This window comes from Mirounga leonina, unplaced genomic scaffold (assembly GCF_011800145.1).
Source record: "Mirounga leonina isolate KUSES-001 unplaced genomic scaffold, KU_Mleo_1.0 Mir_129, whole genome shotgun sequence".
NCBI classification, from domain to species: Eukaryota; Metazoa; Chordata; class Mammalia; order Carnivora; family Phocidae; genus Mirounga; species Mirounga leonina.
The window spans coordinates 79,591,419-79,612,335 of NW_023270323.1; the positions used below are offsets into that span (position 1 = coordinate 79,591,419).

General features: G+C 58.4%; 1 protein-coding gene across 1 annotated transcript; it reads left to right on the forward strand.

The window, feature by feature from the left end:
• The first annotated feature begins 94 nt into the window (after positions 1-94).
• On the forward strand, positions 95-19,368 carry NOP14 (NOP14 nucleolar protein). Its single transcript, XM_035005423.1, has 18 exons — positions 95-397; positions 3,169-3,303; positions 3,774-3,915; positions 5,842-5,984; positions 6,434-6,568; positions 7,345-7,467; positions 8,191-8,322; positions 9,172-9,439; positions 10,247-10,377; positions 10,918-11,003; positions 12,048-12,183; positions 13,859-13,960; positions 14,428-14,581; positions 15,944-16,103; positions 17,961-18,108; positions 18,652-18,770; positions 18,849-19,004; positions 19,208-19,368. The coding sequence occupies exons 1-18, from the start codon at positions 203-205 to the stop codon at positions 19,305-19,307; spliced, it is 2,565 nt and encodes an 854-aa protein (XP_034861314.1). The 5' UTR covers positions 95-202; the 3' UTR covers positions 19,308-19,368.
• Positions 19,369-20,917: the final 1,549 nt, after the last annotated feature.

The window sequence follows — 20,917 nt, forward strand, 5'->3', positions numbered from 1 at the left end:
GGCGCGTCCGGCGAGCGTGGCCTGCTGGGAGCTGTAGTCACTCGCCCGTAGGCGCGCAGGCTAGCCTGCGGGTCGCGTGTACTTCTCGCCGGCTCGGTTCTCGCGGGACGAGGGCGGGGCGGCTCCCCGGTGCCCGCACGCGTCTCCGGAGGGAGCGCGCCGGGCGGCTGGCAGAGTGGGGCTGCGAGCTGGCGGGAGCGCCATGGGGAAGGCCCGGCCGGCGGCGGCGCGCAGGAAAGGCCCCGGGGCCCCGGCGGGGGCGCAGGGCGGCCGCGCGAGGCCCATCCCCAACCCGTTCGAAGTGAAGGTGAACCGGCAGAAGTTCCCGGTGCTGGGCAGGAAGGCGCGCCATGCCGTGGGACAGCCCGGGGTGTCGCGCGCGCGGGCCGTCCAGAAGGTAAGGGGCGGGGGCCGCGCCGCGGGGACCTGCCGGCGGGGCGGGGCGGGGCGGGGGGTGTCCGGAGAGCGCCAGAGCCCTGGGGTCTCCAGCAGCGTCCGGTGCTTAGGATGGTGCGTGCCCCGGCCGGGGGTCCCCCCGATCTTCCTGCGCGCGTGCAGGGAGCCGGCCCTGGGAAGCTGGCCTCGGTGGACACGCGGCGCGCGTGTGCGCCTGTTCCTCGGTTCCACGGGGCGCCGTGCACGCCTCTTCCAGCCTGTCCTCGCGGGGACTTGGAGCCTCTGGGCCAGGGGCCGCGCATCCTGTTCTTCGCAGGGCAGGGATGTCACGGATGTTGGGAGAACAAGTGCGTCTGTCTTTCCAAGCACAGCACCGTGTCCCTCGCGGGGAGACTGAAACGCCACCCTCTGTGCTTACCGTCCCAGAGTATTCTGCGCCTTTCGGCCTCTGTGCAGGTGGCATTCCATGTTCGGCTCTGAGACGTGTTCCTGGGTTTAACAATATTCAGTAAGACACATAGTATCCTACCGAAAAAATTAAGGTGGGTGGAAAAGTCAGGGCACAGAAGGGACCTGCACGGTTCCCAGGGTCTCAGCTAAGGGCTGGGCTTCACTCGGTTTGAATGTCTGGGAAGCCTGAAGCTCCCTCCTAGCTGCTGGGGGTTAAAGGTCAGTGAGGACTTGCCAACCCAGCCTTCCTGGGCCTGTCCTCCGTGTTCTGCCATGCAGGGCGCTCTCCGGTCCTTCTCTGAACTGAAGGGAGTGTCGTCCTTACTGCCAAGGACCTGACAAGACTAACGTCCGGGGCTGATGAGGCCCCCAGGGCAGCCGTGGGGGACCATGGGGGACCGGGTGACGTGCGCTCCAGAGCAGCTATTTGTTTCCACCAGCAAAGCGTTTTTTCTCATTTCTAGAGCAGGGATAATAACATCCATCCTTTCCCTAATGGTTGTTGTAAGATTAAATAATACATATTAAGTGTTGCCTAAACACTAGACATTATTCTTGTTTCTCAGCTTGTCATTCTCAGACCTCTTCACAATCTGGCCACAACCTATTATCCTTGCTTTGCCTCTTGCAACCCAGTTTGTCCAAAAGTCCTGTCTTATCCCCCCAAATCCCTCAGGGGCCAGCACAGGTCACCACTTCTGATACTTTCCCAAGCCTTACAGCCCCAGTAGGGCAGGGTGCTCATCCCTGTAGTACCTGACAGAGTCACCTCCGTGCTCTGGCTGGCAGTGAATGGCCCAGAGGCGGGTTTGGTGCCTCCTCCCATCCCCCGTGCTTTGGGGGCTCAAGTCAAAAGGTATGATAGGAAAATCAGAAACTCCTTCCTAGAGAGAGTCAACACTCAAGATTGGAAGGGTGAGCAAAATGTTACAGGTGGGGATGAAGGCCCGTTGTCCCCTGTCACGGGGTGTGTGGCACAGCGTGGGGTGGGAGGGCTCAGAGCTGTCCAGAGGGGACTCGGGTCATCCAGGGCAGTTAGAGCGTGCGGTGAGTGTCGGGGCACGTGGGGCGGCAAGGTGGGCCTGTTCTTCTCATCGGTGACCGTCCCTCAGAAGTAAACGCGCTGTCCCATGTGTCTTCTGCTCCAGTCAGTGGGCAGCGCTTTGGGTAGCACTTGCGTGCACAGCGAGACTGCAGGTGTGGTCAGCGCCATCCTGCGGCCCAGAGTCGCACTCCTCCGTTCTCGCTCAGGTGGTGAGATAACCAGAGTTGACATGTCCGTCGCCCCTCCCAGTGGAATAGGCATTGTATCAAGAAGTGTATATTGAATGCTCACAGTCAGCCTTATGAGGGAAGTACTGGTATCATCCCCATTTACACATGAGAAAACGGAGACGAGGAACCATGCCAGAACTTTCTTCAGGTCAGGATTGGGGGTGCTGAGACCCAAACCCAGAGTTGAGCATGTAACAGACAGCAGTACCTGTGCCTGGCTCTGTCCTGAGCAGTCTTGCATAAATTCTTGTGATCCCATAATCCCGTAGCAAGGGCCAGCGGGAAGGTGAGGCCTCTGGGGACAGAGAGGCTAGGTGCCCCCCCCCCGCCCCGAGTCTGAGCTGTCACACTCATGACTGCACCTTGTAGGCCTCACACACATGGGTGATCACGAAAGTGCTGTGGGTAGTGGGGGGGGGGGGTCCCAGTAACCTTTAGCAAGTAGACAGATTTGCAGATCCGGAATCCAAGAGGAGCAAGGATCGACTGTATACAAACGAAGGCGTCCGTGTGACAGAGAGAAAATGGGCAATCCTACTATAGTCTCTGTGTAATCGTAGTTGACACGCATGGCGTCCTTTTCACCTCCTTGTTCGTCTCCCTTGTTCGTTTCCTTGCGGCTAGAACCTCAGCTCCCCTGGCGTCTCTTCCTGACGGAGCGACTTCCGCGTACTCATCGTTCTGCTCTCTTTGGGTTGCTGCTGTTTTTCTTTAACCTCTAGTACTGGGCACAGAAGTCCAAGGCACACCCTAGAGAGACCCCCAAGCTTCAGACACAGTCCTCTCTGCCTTCATTATATGGGGCAACCCGCTTCTTCAGTAACTGAGATCTGTCTTTCCAGCCAGTAGATTAGCCCTTTTTTAACTGTTGGTGGCAGTGGCCTCGGGTGTCCAGAATGGCCGTGACAGTGGCATCTTATAATTCATTGGAACCATCGTGTGTCCCCCTGTGGGGGCATTTCCTCTTTAGGGACCAAGATCGCCGAGCCATCAAGAGCTCACAGTTGCCAGGACCCACACTAGATTTTTCTGTGATCTGTTTTCCAGCGCACCCAGACGTTACTGAAGGAATACAAAGAAAGAGATAAGTCCAACGTATTCACAGATAAGCGCTTTGGGGAGTACAGTAGCAACATGAGCTCGGAGGAGAAGATGATGAAGAGGTTTGCCCTGGAACAGCAGGTATGCAGGACAGTGGGAGGAGGGTCTGACGCCACAGTTGTCCACAGAAGCCAAGCAGAAGGAGCTGGTCACCCCGTCGTTCACTTACAATTGTGTGGGCACCCCCCCACACAAGGTACGGTGGCGAGTGCGGCGCCTTGTCTGGCCACCAGCCTGGTGGAAAAGTATCTTGACTCGAGGACAACACGGTGTCCTGAGTTCTTGACTGCAGTGCGGCTCACGGCTCGGTCGGGTGGAGAGCCAGTCGGTCGTGGAACATTGGCGGGATTTGCCCATGGCTCGGGTGGGCCCACTGATCCGTTTACCTCCTGTGGCTGCTGTTTATCTCTGGATCATTGCTCAAATGACCCAGAAAATCTGATGTGCTTGGGCTATGTTGTCACATTATACAAATAGTGGGAAAATACCTGGGTTTTGCTGCTAAATGGATTGGAAATTTTAGGAAGCTGATTTTTTTTTTCTTCTGTCAGCGGCAACATGAGAAAAAAAGCATCTACAACCTAAATGAAGATGAAGAATTAACTCATTACGGCCAGTCTTTGGCAGACGTCGAAAAGCATAATGACATTGTCGACAGTGACAGTGACACTGAGGAGCGCGGAACGCTGTCTGGTGAGGACGGGGAGCCAGGGGATGGTCTGCTGGTTTCGTCTTCTGTGCCTTTCTCTTCGCACGGTTCATTGTTGGAGATTTTTTGTGCATGCTTACCTGTTAAATGTGGTCACTTAGGTGGTCCTAGCTCACTGTGATGAAGGTAAGCGCTTGGTACCTTCATGTTGACAGCCTGGTCTCCACAGGGCGAGTGGCCTCAGGCTTATCGGCACAAGAGGCTGTGATGCTCAGGTCACTAGGGGAGAAGTCGGGTTCCATGTGTTCCCAGCCTTGGGCCTTGGGGGCTCAGCTGTTCCTTAGACATTTCCTGGCATCCTTTGAATCTGGCTATGAGCTCATCAAAACCCAGGTAACTTAGAAAAGAAAAGCTCTTACTTTTGAGCATACGTGTATTTATAACTTCACAAATGCATCATCCGTAAGTACGTTGTGTTTTGTCTGGCTGCGTGATGAGGTGTCCTCCCTAGAGTAGGAGAGGTTCGTCGTAAAGGTCAATCCTGTCAGGTAGCTCTTACCTCGTTGTGATGGAGGTGTGGGAGGGATCAGAGGGTTCCCAGGGTCTCAGCCGGAGCACCTGCTAACGTGGGACTGCCAGTCACTGAGATGGGCTACCCTGTGACACACACTGGCTTGGGGCAGTTTGAAATGTTGCCGGACGTCCGGGGGAGGCCTCGAGTCCCGGGAGCTGCAGCCTTAGGGATGGGAGGAAAAGAGCAGGTGGGGCATTGGGGGCCACTGCTGAGTCCTGGAGCTCAGGGGCAAACCCCATAGAGAGAGCCTTTTCAGAAGGGAGTGGGAAGGGGGCCTTGCTACTGGCGATAGGAGCCATGAGAACTGGTGAATCCACCCCAGAGGGGAGGCAGGAAGTCAAGGGGAGTGATGGGGGAGTTGGGGAGAGTCAGGACTGAAGGTGGGGTTCCAGAAGCCGTGGTGGGAGAGGGTGGTGAGGAACGCTTCAGCAGGAGAGAAATCCGATAATGACCCAATAAAATAAGAAAAGTTGATTTGGGACAAGAGGCAGTGGAGTTGCTTAGGTCATTTCCTTGAGTAGCTGGGAAGGGACAGCCCAGCCACGTGAGCCCCAGGGCTGCTCTGGGGGAGTTTGGGGGGCGCTGAGAGCCGGGGGGAGTGGAGCACCCTCGGCCCTGGTGATCACTGCCAGGCGGCCTCGAGAGCCCAGCGGGAGTCGGCGGTTCAATACACGGGCCTCTCCTTCCCGCACGCACATCCATCTGCGCAGGTGTGGCCGGGAACAGGTGGCCATGCGAGCAAGGGGGCGAGGGCTGTGGGCCTGCTGTGGGAAAGCAGCCTGAACGTTCTGTTTCTGTTACTGGCAGGTCATTTGGGGGAAATTGCTTCCCATGCAAGCTTCCATTTTCTCATCTGAGATTCTGGGTTTTTTAAGGTTTCTGTCCATCCCAAGTGGATGATTCCCACAGTGTTTTCTCTCTTCTGCCGCGGTGGCCGGCTAACCGACAGGGGCTCCTGCTGCAGGTGCAGGCTCCTGCCCTCAGGACCTTCCAGTCTCGGAGCCCCTGCCCGAGGAGGCGTGAGGGATGCAGGTTCTCTGCGGCCCAATCCTGGGCTTTCTGTCCCGAGACACAGACTCCGCCTTGTTTTACTGCATTTGCTGATCGTTCATGAGATTTGAACACAGTTTACTAGTAGCGCCTTGGTGTTTCCAGGCGTCGGGTCCCGATCAGGGGGTTTTATGGCTCTGGGTTTTCTCGGGATGGTTCATCCTGGGGATTTCTTACATGCCGCTGTGCCTGTGGTCTCGTGCAGCTACGCTGCGGGAGGACTTTTTCCTTGAATATGGGATTGGTTGTCAAATCTGCGCTTGGATGAACATTGGCAGACCAGTGCAGGAACTGGTTTGTGCACCAGGCCAGCTTCACAGACGCCTTTTCTGCCCTTTGTCCCCAGCCGAGCTGACCGCCGCCCATTTTGGAGGCGGTGGTGGCCTCCTTCATAAGAAGACCCCACTGCAGCAAGGGGAGGAGGAGGAGAAGCCGAGGTCACGCAAAGAACTCATCGAAGAGCTCATCGCAAAGTCCAAGCGAGAGAAGGTGTGTTAGCGCTCCCGGTGGGGCGCTCTGGCCCGGGACCCTCACCAAAACAACTCCCGGGCTCTTCTTCCCTTGTGTGTGTTTAGGCTCTGTTTAACGTTTTCTGTGACTTTAATAGAAGCATTCGTTTTGAATAGGAATATTTTACATTTCATCTTGCGTATACTTCTCACAGTCTGTTGTGTTTGGGGAGGACTTGCGGGTGTGTTTGGTTGGCTTTGTGTGTTGACGTGTATCGCTGTCTTTACTACCAGCAAACTGCTCAGAGCATCCAGATGAACAGTTGATAGCAGGGACTTAGTCCTGTGTGTTGAGATTTTGTAGCTTCGCTTTCCTAAGACGCTCATTTCTCGGGGTGTCTCCGTGCTGCTGATCCGAACGCGTTGACTCTGGCTGCTCGCTCGCGGCCCCGCGCTGGCAGCATGCACCACCTTGCTCTCTCTCCCCAGAGGGAGAGACAGGCACAACGGGAAGGTGCCCTGGAGCTCACAGAGAAGCTGGATCAAGACTGGAAAGAAATCCAGACTCTCCTGACACACAGAACTCCCCAGTCCGAGAACAGGGATAAGAAGGAGCACCCCAAGGTGCGTATCAAGTGGACTGGACCTTTCCTCCACTGGTGGAGGCCAGCGTCCCTTCCGGCCTGTTCCTTGACGTAGATAGCTGCCCTCCTTTTCTCTTAGTTCCTCTGTCTTCCAGTGAGATTTCGTGGAATTTCCGGATACGTGTAGTGTCCGTGTAGAGCTAGACAAAAAGAGACTTCAGTATCTACTCCTGGATAATTAAACTAAAGAAAACGGTTGTTTCTGGTATGAGAAATCCTTCGAGGGGAGGCCTTCTCCAGACAGTGTTTGATTTTTCCCATCACACGTCTGCATGTCCATATATACAGTTACTTAGTTTTCCCTCCAAACGGTGTACGGCTCCTACCACATCCTTTTTAGTCTAAATTGTTGGAAAAGCGGCATTCACCTGCGTGTCTGGCTTCTAGGAAGTATCCAGGATTTCGCCAGACGGCCACATCGCGTGGCCAGCCGTCCACCTTTGTGGGCCACTGACACTGTGGCTGCCACCTTTACCCCAGCCCGTTTTGTGGGCTTCATGCCTAATGAACAATGTTTAGTTTTGTTAAAGCAGGTATGTTCTGAGAAGAATTTCCCAGGAGTGAAAAATCCTATGTGACCTTAAAGGGTCCTGCAGATTGGTTAGAACAGTTTTCTTTCAAGAAGGAAAGACTTGGATACGGTTCGTCTCCCTCCTTCATGATGTCCAGACGTTACCAGATACGTAGGAAGCTGCTTGTGCAGATCATTTAAAAAAACAACGACTAAAAGTGAAAAGTTTCTTCTTTCTGCCCTAGCCTGACGCGTATGACATGATGGTTCGTGAACTGGGCCTTGAAAGGAAGGCCCAGCCCTCTAACAGGATGAAGACAGCGGAGGAGCTGGCAAAGGAGGAACAGGATCGGCTCCAGAAGCTGGAGGTACCGGTGTGACTGCGACCGCGATGGGGCCACAGGGCCCAGCGCCATGCAGGGGGTACCGCAGGTTCTGGGTTTGAGGCCTTTCTTCTCCGTTTTGTGAGGTGGGTTGCAGATGCGCTGTTTTATCAAAGGAATCTTCTTAGACTGTTTAAAGTTTGTTTCTTTTACTATAAATAAATTCCTCTTTTTGATATAAAAACAAGAAAAATGCAGATGATACCCCAAATACACCAAATAAATGAAAGTTTGCTCTAATCCCCTTACCTCAGAACAGCTGCTTACAATCTAGTGCACGGCCTTCTCAACTCATTTTCTGTGCCTTAAAAAAGGCTTTTAAAATTTCATTACTCTAAAACAAAAATGAACATTGACGCACTGTTCTGTATGTGGCCCTTTAGTCCAGCCCTACCCGGGCCTCTTCCCGGCCGGCGGCCTGTGTGCAGACAGCCGCGTGGTTGAGCCCCCGTGGCGTGCCTGCCCCCTCCGTGGCTGCGCGGTGGGGAGTGAAGTCTGCGTAGCTCAGCCAGAAAGACCTTAGAACCACGGGCTTGCCTTCCAGGTGACTAGACGCGCTTGTGCTGCGATACTTGTTTCCATTTGCATGCGGTAGGAGGTCCCTACACGCTAGGGAGAAGGCAGGCTCGGAGCCTCCGGCTCGGGGACCATGGCCTGCAGGAGGGCAGGGCTGGTGTGCCTCCCACGACATGCTTCCTTCCCACCCAGGCTGCGAGACTGCGGAGGATGCGTGGCGAGGACGAGGCCGGTGATGCTAGAAAACCAAAGCACCTGTCCGCGGACGACTTAAATGACGGCTTCGTTCTGGACAAAGACAACAGGCGCTTGCTTTCTTACACAGTAAGGAGTGTGCCTTCGCCAGCTTACTTGCTCTCTGAATTCAGAAGCACGGTTTCTGGTATCTGAGAGGTTCATCCCAGATGGAAATTGAATTTGTAAAAACGCCCGTGTGCTCTGTGTCTGGGAGCGCGTGGCGGGTCCGATCCCGCACCTGCAGGCAGGCTACCTGGAGAAGGGGCACGCCAGCCTCGTGCTGTGTCCTCGCTCGCCGACATCGGCTTCCTCCACTCGTAAGTGTGTGGTTATCTGCAGGCTCAGCACTGCTGTTCTGGGAGCCGGTAAAATAATTGAGTTTCTAAAACTCTGTTAGGTCTACACCCTTTCCCCTTCAGAGAATCAGCCTGGTTTCAGGGCGGGAATACAGGAGGAGGCCAGGAGTGTTGAGCAGAAGGGGATCCAAGATGCTGGGTGCTCACAGAACACTGGGGGATTTGGCAGGAGAGCGTCGTCAGGGGTTACCCCCAGGTGTTGAGGTCCCGCCACCTCCAGGTGCAGCCCAGTGTCAGGAAGCCCCTGCTGACCCACCATTTCGCAGCCCCAAAGCCGGTGGTGGGAGGCTGCAGACACAGCCGCTGGAGCCCGTGGCCACCGGGGCGCCTGCCACACCTTGGGTCCCTGCTGCTCCGTGGCAGAAGCTGAGCCTTGCCCGGAGCCCTGGTGGCAGGAATCAGGACGCTGTTCCCCGGCCTGCTGGCCCTGAGGCTCTGGAGCTCGCCACCTGGCACGCAGCCGGTGCGGAGGGTGGATGCGGCACTCAGTGCTTGTGCTCCTTGTGTGTGCAGTGTCCAACATCGCTACAGGGTGTTCCCCCGGGGTAGTGAGGCCTGTGGTCCCCCTGCTCTACCCTAGGATGGAAAGATGAGCATCAAGGAAGAGCAAAGCAGGGAAGCTAGTGACGGCGAGAGCAAAGAGGAACAGGGCGAAGACCCGAGCGAGGAGGACCCAGAGGACAGCAGTGACCCCGAGGGACACTTAGACTTGGAATCGGATGCGGAGAGCGAGGAGGACTGTGGGTGGCCAGACAGAGAGCCCCGGCAAGCCCCGGGGAGAAGAATGACAAGCGATGATCACAAAGCTCGAGAACCTGCCAGAACCGAGCTGCCCTATACATTTGCAGGTAGACAGATGCTGGCTTTTCTTACATGTTGGGATGACCTCTGTGACCTAGCGACAAGTCTTCCTCACTAGGACCGAGGGTGCGCTTCTGGGCACGTGGACCCATAACGTCTGGGCTTGAGGAGCACTGTCCTCCTCGGCAGTGTCTGGCCAGTGTTAGCCAGCTTCTGTCGTGTGGCTGGGGACAGTTTCGTGGACCGGCCACAGCACGAGGACGACACGCCTTTCCACTGGAGGTCGCCGTGCTCTTTCCATGGCCAGCCTTTTGTGGTGGAAATGTGGCTGCCACCGAGAGCTGGGGCGGGGCCTGGGAGATGGGGGTCACCTGTGAGGAGGCTTCCTATGGGCCACATAATCCTTTACAGCGAATGTTGTGTGTTGTGTGGTCTGGTGCGTGGAGAAGAATCATCCAGTTCTAGCGAGCAGTCCTAAATTGTCCCGTGACTTACGGTCACTTCCAGAGGCTGGCTCCCTCGGGCATGGCCGGCGATCGGTGGGAGTCTGGGTGGTGACAGCACTCTGCCACGTGGCTCCTTCCAGCTCATTCTGGGCCAGTGTGGACACTAAACCCAGTGTCTGCTGCCTGGTCGCCGATCAGTAGCCTGTCCCACCGCCCCTCTCCCCCAGGACACGCAAGAGCACCTGTTAGATCCAGCGGCGGTGGTCCTGGTGGGAGGTAAAGCGTGTCTGAAATACGCGTGAAGTTGTCTCGTGGTGAAGTGATATCACCCCTGTTCTGTTTCATTTCCAACCTCTGTGTGATCAGAAACGTGATTCTCTTTTTAAGTGTGTTTTGCATTTTTGACAGCCCCTGAATCCTACGAGGAACTGAAATCCTTATTATCAGGAAAAACGATGGAGGAACAGCTTGTGGTGGTGGAGAGAATTCAAACATGCAACCATCCAAGTCTCGCCGTGGGAAACAAAGCAAAACTGGAAGTACGTGCCCCGTGTTGGGAGTGTCAGGGCGGCCCCCCACCCCGTCTGTGTGTCCGAGGTGTGTGCGCCTTAGCCCCCTGCGGCTACGAGCGCCCCGTGCCGTGACCCCACCGCGGGCCCCGGAGTGGGTGCTGTTGCCCTCCGCTCACAGGTGAGGGAGACTGAGGCCCCGGGCGTGTGGCTCACGTGGCCTCAAGCCGGAGAGCGAGCCCTTCAGGGAGATGAGGACTTGGAATGTGCCTTTTCTTCTCCGCGAGTGCTGCCCGTTGACGGATAAGGCACAGGGCTGGGCGCGCTCTTGGTCTGAAGACCTGGGTGCTGTCTGCCGTCCTGCAGAAGCACACGCCCCAAGGCCTTCTGCTGACCCCCTCCTGGTGTGGGACCGGCTTCTTGGCCTGCGCTGTGCAAGGTGCTCCCGTCAGTGGCCCCGAGGCGCGTGCGCACACATGTTAGCCAGACGCAGGGGACGGCCCCCTGTGAGCCGGTGGCTTTATTCTGCGGGTCGGCACTGAGCTCTGCTCCCAACCTGTGTTTCCGCAGAAACTGTTCGGCTTCCTTTTGGAGTACATTGGAGATTTGGCTACAGAGGATCCACCAGACCTCAGAGTAATTGATAAATTGGTTGTGTAAGTAACCACGGCAGGTTGACTGGAATGCGGGGCAGAGGTGAACAGCTCTTTCCCTGTTTGCAGTCATAAAAGTACGTCGCGGAATTAGAAAGGTTGACTTTGTAAACAGGCCCCCTGGCATACGCTAGCTACAGTGATTTCAGTGACCACAGCCCCCTCAGAGTGGCGTTAGCACACTGCTCCCATCACCCTGGGGACGGACATGCTGTTAACTACAAATGAGTCAGCTTTCAGGCAGTTGAACACTTCATCCTTGCTCGTGCTGTTTGGAGGCTTATTGTGTGTTTCATTCGCCAATGAAATTGCAAGCTCTGCTCAGACGGGCCGACGGGTGTTTGGGACACGTGGTAGACTGTGTCCTGGTATTGTCCAGAAACCCGCCTGCTCCAGGTCCACGCTTCAGTGGGACCCGACAGGCTGGTGCTGCGAGCATCAGGGAGGCCAGCCCCCCTGGTCTTCCCGTTCCCGCCCTGCCCAGGGACGGCTGAGCCTTCGCTCCCCGGGGACCCCCGTGAAGGCAGAGACTGGAGCGTGGCTCCTGGCCCCTCGTTGGCCGGAGGGAGGTGTGGTAGATTGAGGGTTAGTGAGCGCCAGGGCCCCAAAGGGGCCTGTCTGGGGCCAGCCCCATGCTGCGCAGCCCACGTCCCCATGCCACCTTCTGCCGTTACCACAGCGCTTGTGAGGAACCAGTAAGTTCCTGTGGATGGCACCTTGGAACCGTCCGCCGAGCCTGGCTCGGAGAATGTGCTTCTTATGGCATTATGCTTCTGCCGTCGATGTTGAGAAGTTAGACTTTCTAGGAGGTGGCCAAAGTACGTATAGATTGTTATAACACAAACATGTTAGAAGCAGTATCCCGACTGCCAAGAAGGGCAGCCAGACCAGTAAGAGGAAAAGTGGGTTCGTCCAGGGGCTTCTGGGCTGACTTGCTCAGCCAGCAGGTGACTTCGCAGGAGCATGGTGAACGTGAGGTTTGCGGGCTTTCTTTCTGATTTCGTTATCTGAGGTCATTTTCCCCTGACCTGTGTTTCTGATGAACAGGCAGTTATATAATCTTTGCCAGATGTTTCCTGAGTCTGCGAGCAACTCCGTAACATCTGTCCTGCGAGACGCCATGCACGAGATGGAAGGGGCCATTGAGGCCAGAGGCCGGGCGGCGTTTCCGGGCCTGGACGTGGTGAGCGGGGACTTGGTCTCAGGCACGGGGGCCGGTGCTGTCGGCCGGCCAGGAGGGCTGGCTGAGTGGAATGTGTGTGGTTTGGCGGGTTCGCCATGCCCTCGAGCCTCCAGACTGAGCTGGAGAACAGACCGGAACAAGGTGGAAAGGACTGTTTACGCGTGAACACGTCACTGCGGTGTGTTTCAGTGGTTTGATTCCGTGTGAATGGGGCTGTCTGTGGTCTTCGTGGCGAAGAGGCTTTGGGCCAACAGAATGAGTGTGTGTTGGGAAGGACTGAGCCCGAGCCCTGGCCCTGCTGTGGCCCCACTGAGACAGCCGAGCCCCTCTGAGGGCTCTAACGGCTCGTGGCGGCTGCGGGCCACCTCGTCAGCATCCGTGACCTCGAAGAAGTACTTGCTCCGTCTGTTCCCTGCTCTGGGATTTCTGTAGAAATGAAAAACCGTGATTAACAAAAACTCAAAAACACAGGGTCTGTGTTCCTGGTTTTAGTGGACCCCCCCAAAGCGGGATCTGAGTCGGTGTCCGTGAGCCTCAGCCCCCGGCAGACACTCCCTGTGTCACCGGAGTGGCCTGTTCCCGCAGACTCCGTGCGACAGGCCCGGCCAGTTCCTCCGATGAGCTGTGCGGCCGGCTCCTGGTCTGTGAGCAGGGGTGGGGGGGTGCAGTTAAGCCTCCCGTGAGGTTCGTGACCGTGGCACGGCTGGACGCAGTGGTCAGTTCGCGGGCTGTCGCCATCACAAGCGCTCCCTCAGTGGACACGCGTGGTCCACTGCGGCGAAGCGAGGCCGAGCGGGCTGGGTGCGGGAAGCCGCGGGTGCTCTCCCTTCCCCTCTGCCTCCCTGAGCCTGCGTCCCCTGGAGTCCCAGGTCAGGGCGGCGGAAGGAGGAAGTGGGGGCTCCGGGGTGTGCCTGACGTGTTCAGGGGGGTTGGGAGGATTTCCTGGTGCCTGTGGGCCAGAGGGAGGGTGTGCAGACCCTGCCGAGCCAGGGTGCAGGGGTGCTCTTCGGCTTCAGCGCGCAGCAGCCTCCCCGGCGCCTCCCGGGTGGGGAGCCCGTGGCGCGTCCGGCCGGGGGTCCCCGGAGAGCGTCGTCCTCTGAGCCAGCACTCCTGCCGCCACCCACGTAGCCTCGCACGTCGTGGTCGGGCGCGCAGGCCAGAGCCGCGGCTCCGGCTGGCGGCTTGGGGCCGAGCCGAGCCTGGTGCGGCGGGTGGACTCGCCCGTCCTTCCTCCCCTGCCAAGGCGCGCCTGCGCCCTCGGCCGCCGCAGTGGCCTCGCCAGCCACCCAGCGTCTCGGCCCGCCGGGCAGTGAAGAGTGGTCTGTGACGTAGCTTTGGTCTGCGCCTCCCTTGCTGGGCGCCGCGCCCACGACGGTTCCGTGTCTGAGAGGAACTCCTCTGGGTGAGCGGTTCTCGCCGCGTCCTCCGCCCGTCGGGGGTAGTCCTGAGGCGGCGCTCGGGCAGAGTCCGGCGTGCGTGCGTGCGTGCGTGCGTGCGTGCGCGGGAACGGGCGTGCGCGGCGTGCGCGGGGCGTGTGCGCGCGGGGGCGGCCGTGGAGGTGGGGCGCCGCGGCCCCTCCCGGGCGGCTCAAGCCCCGCTTTGGTCCTGGCCTGTGGGAAGGGCCGTGTTTTGAACCTGCCTCGCTCTCTCTAATCCGGGTGGGGACGCTTTTCAGCTCGTTTGTTTGAAAATCACCGGGACGCTGTTTCCAGCCTCCGACTTCCGGCACCCCGTGGCGACGCCCGCGCTCGTGTGCATGAGCCAGCTGCTCACCAAGGTACGTCCTTGGCGGCCGAGCGAGGCTGCGGGGCGTCGCGCTTGCGGCCCGGGCGCGGGAGAGGCTCAGGAAGGGGCCTGTGGACCACCCCGGAGATGCCCCGGCGAGGCTGTGGAAGGTGTGACGCCAGAGAAGAGCCCTGGAGTCAGTGGTGACGCACCAAGCGTGCCGAGGGCCCCGTTCCCCTTTCGGCTTAAGCCCGAGGGGTCGTGTTTCCCGGGCCGGCGTCTGGTGCACGCTCGGGGCCAGTGTTGCCCCGCGGGGCGGGGTCTTCGCGAAAGGGGCGGAGCCCCGGGGCCTTGACGCCTTGGCCGCCTTTAATCCCGCTCGGCCCGCTGCGGGGAGGGGCGGTGCTTCCTCCGGGCGGGGGGCGGGGGGGGCGGGGCCTGGGGCCACAGACCTCGGCCGGGACGCCAGCCTTGCGAACGTTCTTCTGACCCCCGGCCGCCCCCTGTGGTCCTTGCCAGTGCCCCGTCCTGTCTCTCCAAGACGTGGTGAAGGGCCTGTTCGTGTGCTGCGTGTTCCTGGATTACGTGTCTCTGTCGCGGAGGTTCATCCCGGAGCTCATTAATTTCCTCCTCGGGATCCTTTACGTCGCGACTCCAAACAAGCGTGGCCACGGTGAGTGGGTCGGCCGTGCGCCTTGTGGAGAGTGTGGGACGTGGAAAGTGAGACGTCAAACCCCGCCGTCCAGAGCGACGGCCTCTCCCCTGTGCGGCTGGGCGGACGCCCCTGCACCCAGCGGAACCGGGGCCCCACTCTTGCCGCCACCACGGCCACGCGCAGTGAGTCCCATCCGTGGCGTGGACCCCAGATGGCTGAGCTGTCAGAAGCTCACGAAACAGCTCAGCTCTGTCATGTTGATTCTGTGTTGAGATAACATTTTTAAGACGGGGTTAGACGAATGTATCATTAAGATCTTTTTTCTGTGCCCCAAGAACGTTTGCGCTCCCTCCGTGTGGCCCACGTGGTTTTAGTGCGCAGCCCTGTCTCTAGTTTCTAGAGTGCCGGGAATCCTGGAAGGAGTGACCATCAGAAGCCACGTTGTAACGAGAGGCAGTTCTAGCGTCTGTGGACCTGCTAGGCTGTGCTGGTCTTAAGGCCCCCCTCCCCCCAGCAACACCCGCGATGCTGACCACTCACTGCTCCCCTGGGTTGTCGGGCTGCCGCCCGGTCTCTGCCCCTCGCTCTGTGTCCTTAGGCTCCCCTTTCCTGCCCCGATCGATCGTCCGTCGTATCTCTGATCCAATGCCACCACGTAGGATGCCAGTCATACGGAGCACCTCACCAGTGCCGGGGGGGGGGGGCACTTCAGCCCCAGCAGCTCCTCCGTTCAGGACCCTCAGCACACTGTCCTGCTTCCCCTGCGTGCAGCTGCTGCGCCCGGCCTGCACTGACCCCCTCGCCGCAGACTCCCGTGCGCCGGGCCTGGGCCTGGGGAGGCACAGTCTGGCCGGGGGGCCTGTCAGAGTGGACGCTGCGGTGGGGGCGGGCGGCGGCCCCTCTCCCTTCACCCTGCCACCGCCAACTTTGCTGTGCCAGGCGTACGCCAGGCCGGCCGGGCCCAGTGCCTCGATTGCTCTTCCGGGTGGTGACGGGGTGAAGTCCACTCCACTGGCGTTCATCCTCCGGGACAGGCCTTCTCTGACCTTAGTTTACTAGGTTCCCTGTGCCACCTGCACCCACTCTCCCCCCACCCGCCACCCCTGCCCTGCATCTCTGGCCCACCACATCTCTTTTTGATGCTCCATCCAGTTAACTCTGTCTTCCGGGCATTGTCTACTGCCTGTCTCCCCTTCGAGGTCAGGGACCTGGGCTCTTCCCTCCGTCACCCCTGCGGAGGCTGTAACTCCACCTCTGTGGGGTGAACACAGGCTGCGTGTGTCCGAAGTGACCCTTCTAACTGCGTCACCATGCAGAGTCTGCCCTGTGACCTCGTGATGCTCAGAGGCCACCTCTGTCCTTGTCCCGCTTGGACTTCAGGTTACACTCTGGTGCACCCTTTCAGAGCATCTGGGAAGAACTCGGAGTTGCTCGTGGTTTCTGACCAAGAGGACATAGCCACGTGGCAGAGGAGAGGCCTGTCCCTCGGCTGGGCCGGTGGACTGAAGGGCCAGACTAAGACAGAGGCCAACCACACCAGGTAGGCGGGGGGCTTGGGGCGCCAGGGAGGGCGTGCTCAGTGCCGGGCCAGCCTGGAACCAGACACAGCCGGGACCTGTGAGGACGCATCCAGTGTCACTCCGCAGATGGTACAATCTTATATGAGGGAAATCCTAAAGACTCTGCAAAAGAGCTGTTAGATTTCATAAACTAATTCAGTGAAGTAGCAGGATACAAAGTCAACAAAAAATCACTTGCGTTTCTATATGCACTGAACAATTGAAAAGGAAATTAGAAAATTCCGTTTACAACAGCATCAGAAAGAATAGAACATGGGAATTGAAAACCAAGGAGGGAAGGATAATTGAGACAAAACATCGTGGACGCTGTTAAGTAAGACAAAGTGCAAGAAAACAGCTCATGTTCGTGGATCTGAGGACTCCCCTCCAGACACCATCACACTGGGGATTGGGTTTCAGCATGTGAACTGGGGGGACACACACATTCAGTGCACAGGAGGGCTGGGGCTTTTTATTTATTTTTTTTTTTTAAAAAGATTTTATTTATTTATTTGAGAGAGAGAGTGAGAGAGAGAGAGCACAAGAGGGGGGAGCGGGAGAGAGAGAAGCAGACTCCCTGCTGAGCAGGGAGCCCGATGTGGGACTCGATCCCAGGACTCCAAGATCATGACCTGAGCCGAAGGCAGTCGCTTAACCAACTGAGCCACCCAGGCGCCCTGGGGCTTTTTATTAGATCTCCTTCTGTTCTCTGATTTTTTAAAAGTATGGATTTGAAATATCCTTTTGTTGTAAAATACACGACAGAAAGTTTACCGTCTTCATCAGTGAGGCCAACAGTTGAGTGGAATTCAGTACATTTACATCCTGGTGCAGCCACCACCTCCTTTCACCCCCAGAAGTCCCCATTCGTAAGACAAGTTGTGTACCCACCACACACTCACTCCCCAGCCCTGGCGCCCCACCCTGCCGGTCTGCCTTGTCTGCAGCATCTGGCTCCTCCGGGGACCTCCTAGAAGTGGGGTCACAGTGTCTGTCCTCTCTGGCTCGCATATTTCACTTTATAGCATCATGTTCTCCCAAGTGCATCCACGTGGTGGCAGGTGTCAGAATGTCCTTCCTGTTTAAGGCTGGATAACATTCCATCGTGTGGATGGACTACGTTTTGTTCATCCATCTGTCCACCCGTCCACGGACACTGGGGTGCTTCCCTGTCTCAGCTGCTGTGCATGATGCTGCCATGAACATGGGGGTGCCGGCATCTCATCGAGGCCCTTCTGTTAATTCTTTTGGGTATATACGCAGAAGCAGAATTGCTGGGTCGTACAGTAGTTTTAGGTTTCGTGGTTTTGAGGACCCCCCCCCCACTGTTGAATCCCTGCCAGGTTCTCCGTGTCCTCCCAGCATTTATTTTTTTAACAGTAGCCATTCTCCTGGGTAAGAGGTGTTAACTCCATGTGGTTTTGATTGGCATTTCCCTGAAGAGGAGTGCTGCTGAGCGTCTGGCCATCTGCAGGTCTTCCCCGGGAAATGTCTGGGCAGGTCCGTGAAAAGAGAAAAAACTTTCCCAGAACGTGTATTATTTTTCAAGATAATGTCGGCTTGATTTTGCAGATAGTCATTTAAAAACTAAAGTGGAGCCACTCATTTTCAAGTTGCTGCTGCATTTCCCACAGTGACCCTCTGTGCTCAGGGACACGGGGCATCTGTCCCACCCACTGCCACGCTGGACGTGGACTCCAGCCCCTGTTGGGTTTTTCAGAGCTGTGGGTTGGACATTTTAGTTTTTGCCGAGAGGATGGACACTGGCAGTGACCGAACCGAATGAGCTGGACCCCTTCCTGCCTCTGGCCCTGAAGCTGGGTGTTGCCCCCTTGCAGACTGTCCTGCCTGGCCGTGTGTCTGGCCTTGGTGAAGCGCTGCATGCTACTCTACGGCCCACTGCCGTCCTTCCAGACCATCGTGAGGCCGCTCGGAGCCCTGCTGACAGAGCACCTGGCCGACAGCAGTCGCCCCCCGGAGCTCCAGGTGAGGCCTCCCACCGTGCGGCCCTCTGCGCAGGCTCGGCCGCCTCTGTGAGAGGGAGCAGGCTAGTGGGCGAGCTTGTCTAGAGGTGCAGCTCTAGAAACAGCCCTGGGAAATGACGGGAGTGGGATGACTTAGGAGAGGTGACCGTTCTCCTGCACGGGGTCTTGCTCGGTGCCCGTGGTGTGCCCCCTCCCCCCGGCCGCCGGGGCTACAGTGAAGGCGCTCCCGTGTGTGTCCATAGGGGTGGGTCACTCAGGCCCATTGTGACCAGTTTCTCTGGGGAAGGAGATTCCATGGTGTCTGCTGGATGCCGAAGCACTCCCGAGTGCCCAGGGAACCTTCTAGAAGGGTCTCAGGCGTCTGTCGTCCTGCCAGCGGGAAGGGTGCACAAGGCTGTGAGCTGTCCCATGCGCAGGCCCCCCACCCCTGTCCGCACGGCGGTGGGGCTCCCTCGGCTGTGCCCCCGTTTAGCAGAGGCAGCCCTGGGCCCCAGGCCCCATGCCAGGCGAGCCTGCTGCAGCCTCAGCGTGCCCCGGGTTTCAGGAGCTGTGCCGGAGCGCGCTGGCCGACGTGGAAAAGCACGAGCAGCGCTGCCGGCCGCTGGTGTGTGAGAAGAGCAAGCCGCTGCCGCTGAAGCTCTTCACCCCCCGGCTGGTCAGAGTGTGCGTGTCGGGGGCGGGCGGCGGGGGTGGGGGCGGGGAGGCAGGCGGGCTGGACCTGACACTGGCTTTCCTCCTCAGCCTCGAGTTCGGGAAGAAGCAGGGAAGCAGCAAGGAGGAGCAGGAGAGAAAGAGACTGATCCACAAACACAAGCGTGAATTTAAAGGAGCCGTCCGGGAGATCCGCAGGGACAACCAGTTCCTGGCTCGAATGCAGCTCTCGGAGACCCTGGAACGGTGAGCGGCGGTGGTGGCCGGGGCTGCCGGGGGGTCGGGCCGGGTCCCCGTGAGTGACTGCCGGCCCCGGGGCCTGGGCAGGCGCGTTTCCTGCCGCTCCGTGTGCGCTGGCCCGCGTGGATGCGAGCTGCTACTGGGTCATGTAGGGAAAAGGGCAAAAGCTGATGTAAAAATGGGGTTTTTTCTTTTTTTTTTTTTTTAAGGGATGCGGAAAGAAAGCGAAAAGTGAAACAGCTTTTTAACAGCCTGGCCACACAGGAAGGTGAATGGAAGGCTCTGAAGAGGAAGAAGTTCAAAAAATAGTTTCCCAGACAGGGCAGGGAGGTGCTGTGCACTGAACGTAATAAAGGCCGCCTTCCCGTGCGCCCGGGCTCCTCCCTGTGCTCCGGCCCCTGGGCCTCCCGGGGAGCCAGGCCTCGCCAGCGAGCGGGGGCTTCTGCTCCATCCCCTGCAGATGCGCCCCCGTTAATCACGAGGTTTGGGACTGAGGGTGAGGATGCGTTCTGCTCAGTACCATCCGATGAGGCAGGCAACGTGGGGCCCAGCGTGGAGGCCCAGCCCTCCCCGGGCTGGCGCTGGAGGCCGACGTCACACAGCCTGCGGCGCACTGACCGGCCCTGCATGGTGGCCCCGGTGCCCAAGCAGCGGGTCCCTGAGGTCACACAGCCAGCCATAGCAGTGACTGCAGAGGGATCGGAGGCCTGGCCAGAATGGATGTGGGGGCCAAGGGACAGGGTGACCTGACGGTGGTGGGGAGAACGGGGACTTTGATCTCAGACAAGTTGGGGGGTGTTGGAAGTCAGGACGCAGAGCATGGGGCCAGTGTCCCTGCGGGCGCGTGGGACTCAAGCCGTGCTTGCCCAGATTAGCCTTGGGCTTGGGCGTGAGACGCGGGAACACTCAGCCAGCCTCCCGTAGGCTCGTTGGAGACCCGCTTGCCTGGTGTGTGGCTCCCCAAATCCACAGGCCCTGTCACACACTCTCGGCTGGGGAGGCCTGGCCTGCTGATCCCACACAGCCTTTGCCGTTACACAGCTGTTGCTACTTTAATTCCCCAAGTCCCTGGACCCAGGACTCTCGCCCGACCGCCCCAGGAAAGGGAGACCAAGTCAGGTGCTGGGCTTTTGGGTGGAGGCCTTGCTCGTCAGTCCCATGGGGATGGAATGTGCCCACCACTAGCCCATAACACCCCAGCTCTGGATCACGTATCACTGGAACATACCTCACTCTGCCCACCCTGAGCCTCTCCCCAACCCCACTCCAGATGTAATTCTTGGAAATACATCTGTGCGGCTGGTCCGTCACAGCCCTGCCTCCACCCCTTGCAGAGGGGAGTATATAGAATGATGGAAGAAGGTATGAAACCCAGCTGGGACCCACCTGGCCCAGGAGGAGGGCTGTCCTGAGCAGTTCTGATGAATTCTGCGTACGTATTCCCAGCTCTGCCCTTCTGCCGCCACCCCCAGCATCTAAGGACGTTAACGGGGCCGGGGCCAAAGCCTCAGGCGTGGAGGCCACAGGCTACCGAAGGGGCGGCATGGCTCAGCTGGAAGAAAATGAACATGACCCAGACCCGTCCTTTGGAGAAAGCTGACTGGTTTGGGTTAGAGGTAGACTCCTTGCCTCGATCAGGCAGAGTGTGACTGCGATGATCTTTATTTGGGATTTTAATATGGTGTAAAGAGGGGGTATGCGTGCCAAGTGGACAAGGTGGGCTGTGGACACACATCAACATGGAAACCTAACCACATTTACCAAACTTCCCGTTACTTTCTGGTTAAGGCTGGCCAGTCTCAGGAACCTTGGAAGCCAGGAGGTGGGAGGGAGGAGGGCAGAGATGCGGAGGTGAGGAGGGAGATCGGGGGGGGGGGGGGAGGGGAGGAGGTGAGGGCCTCCGCGGCCCGGGGCCAGGC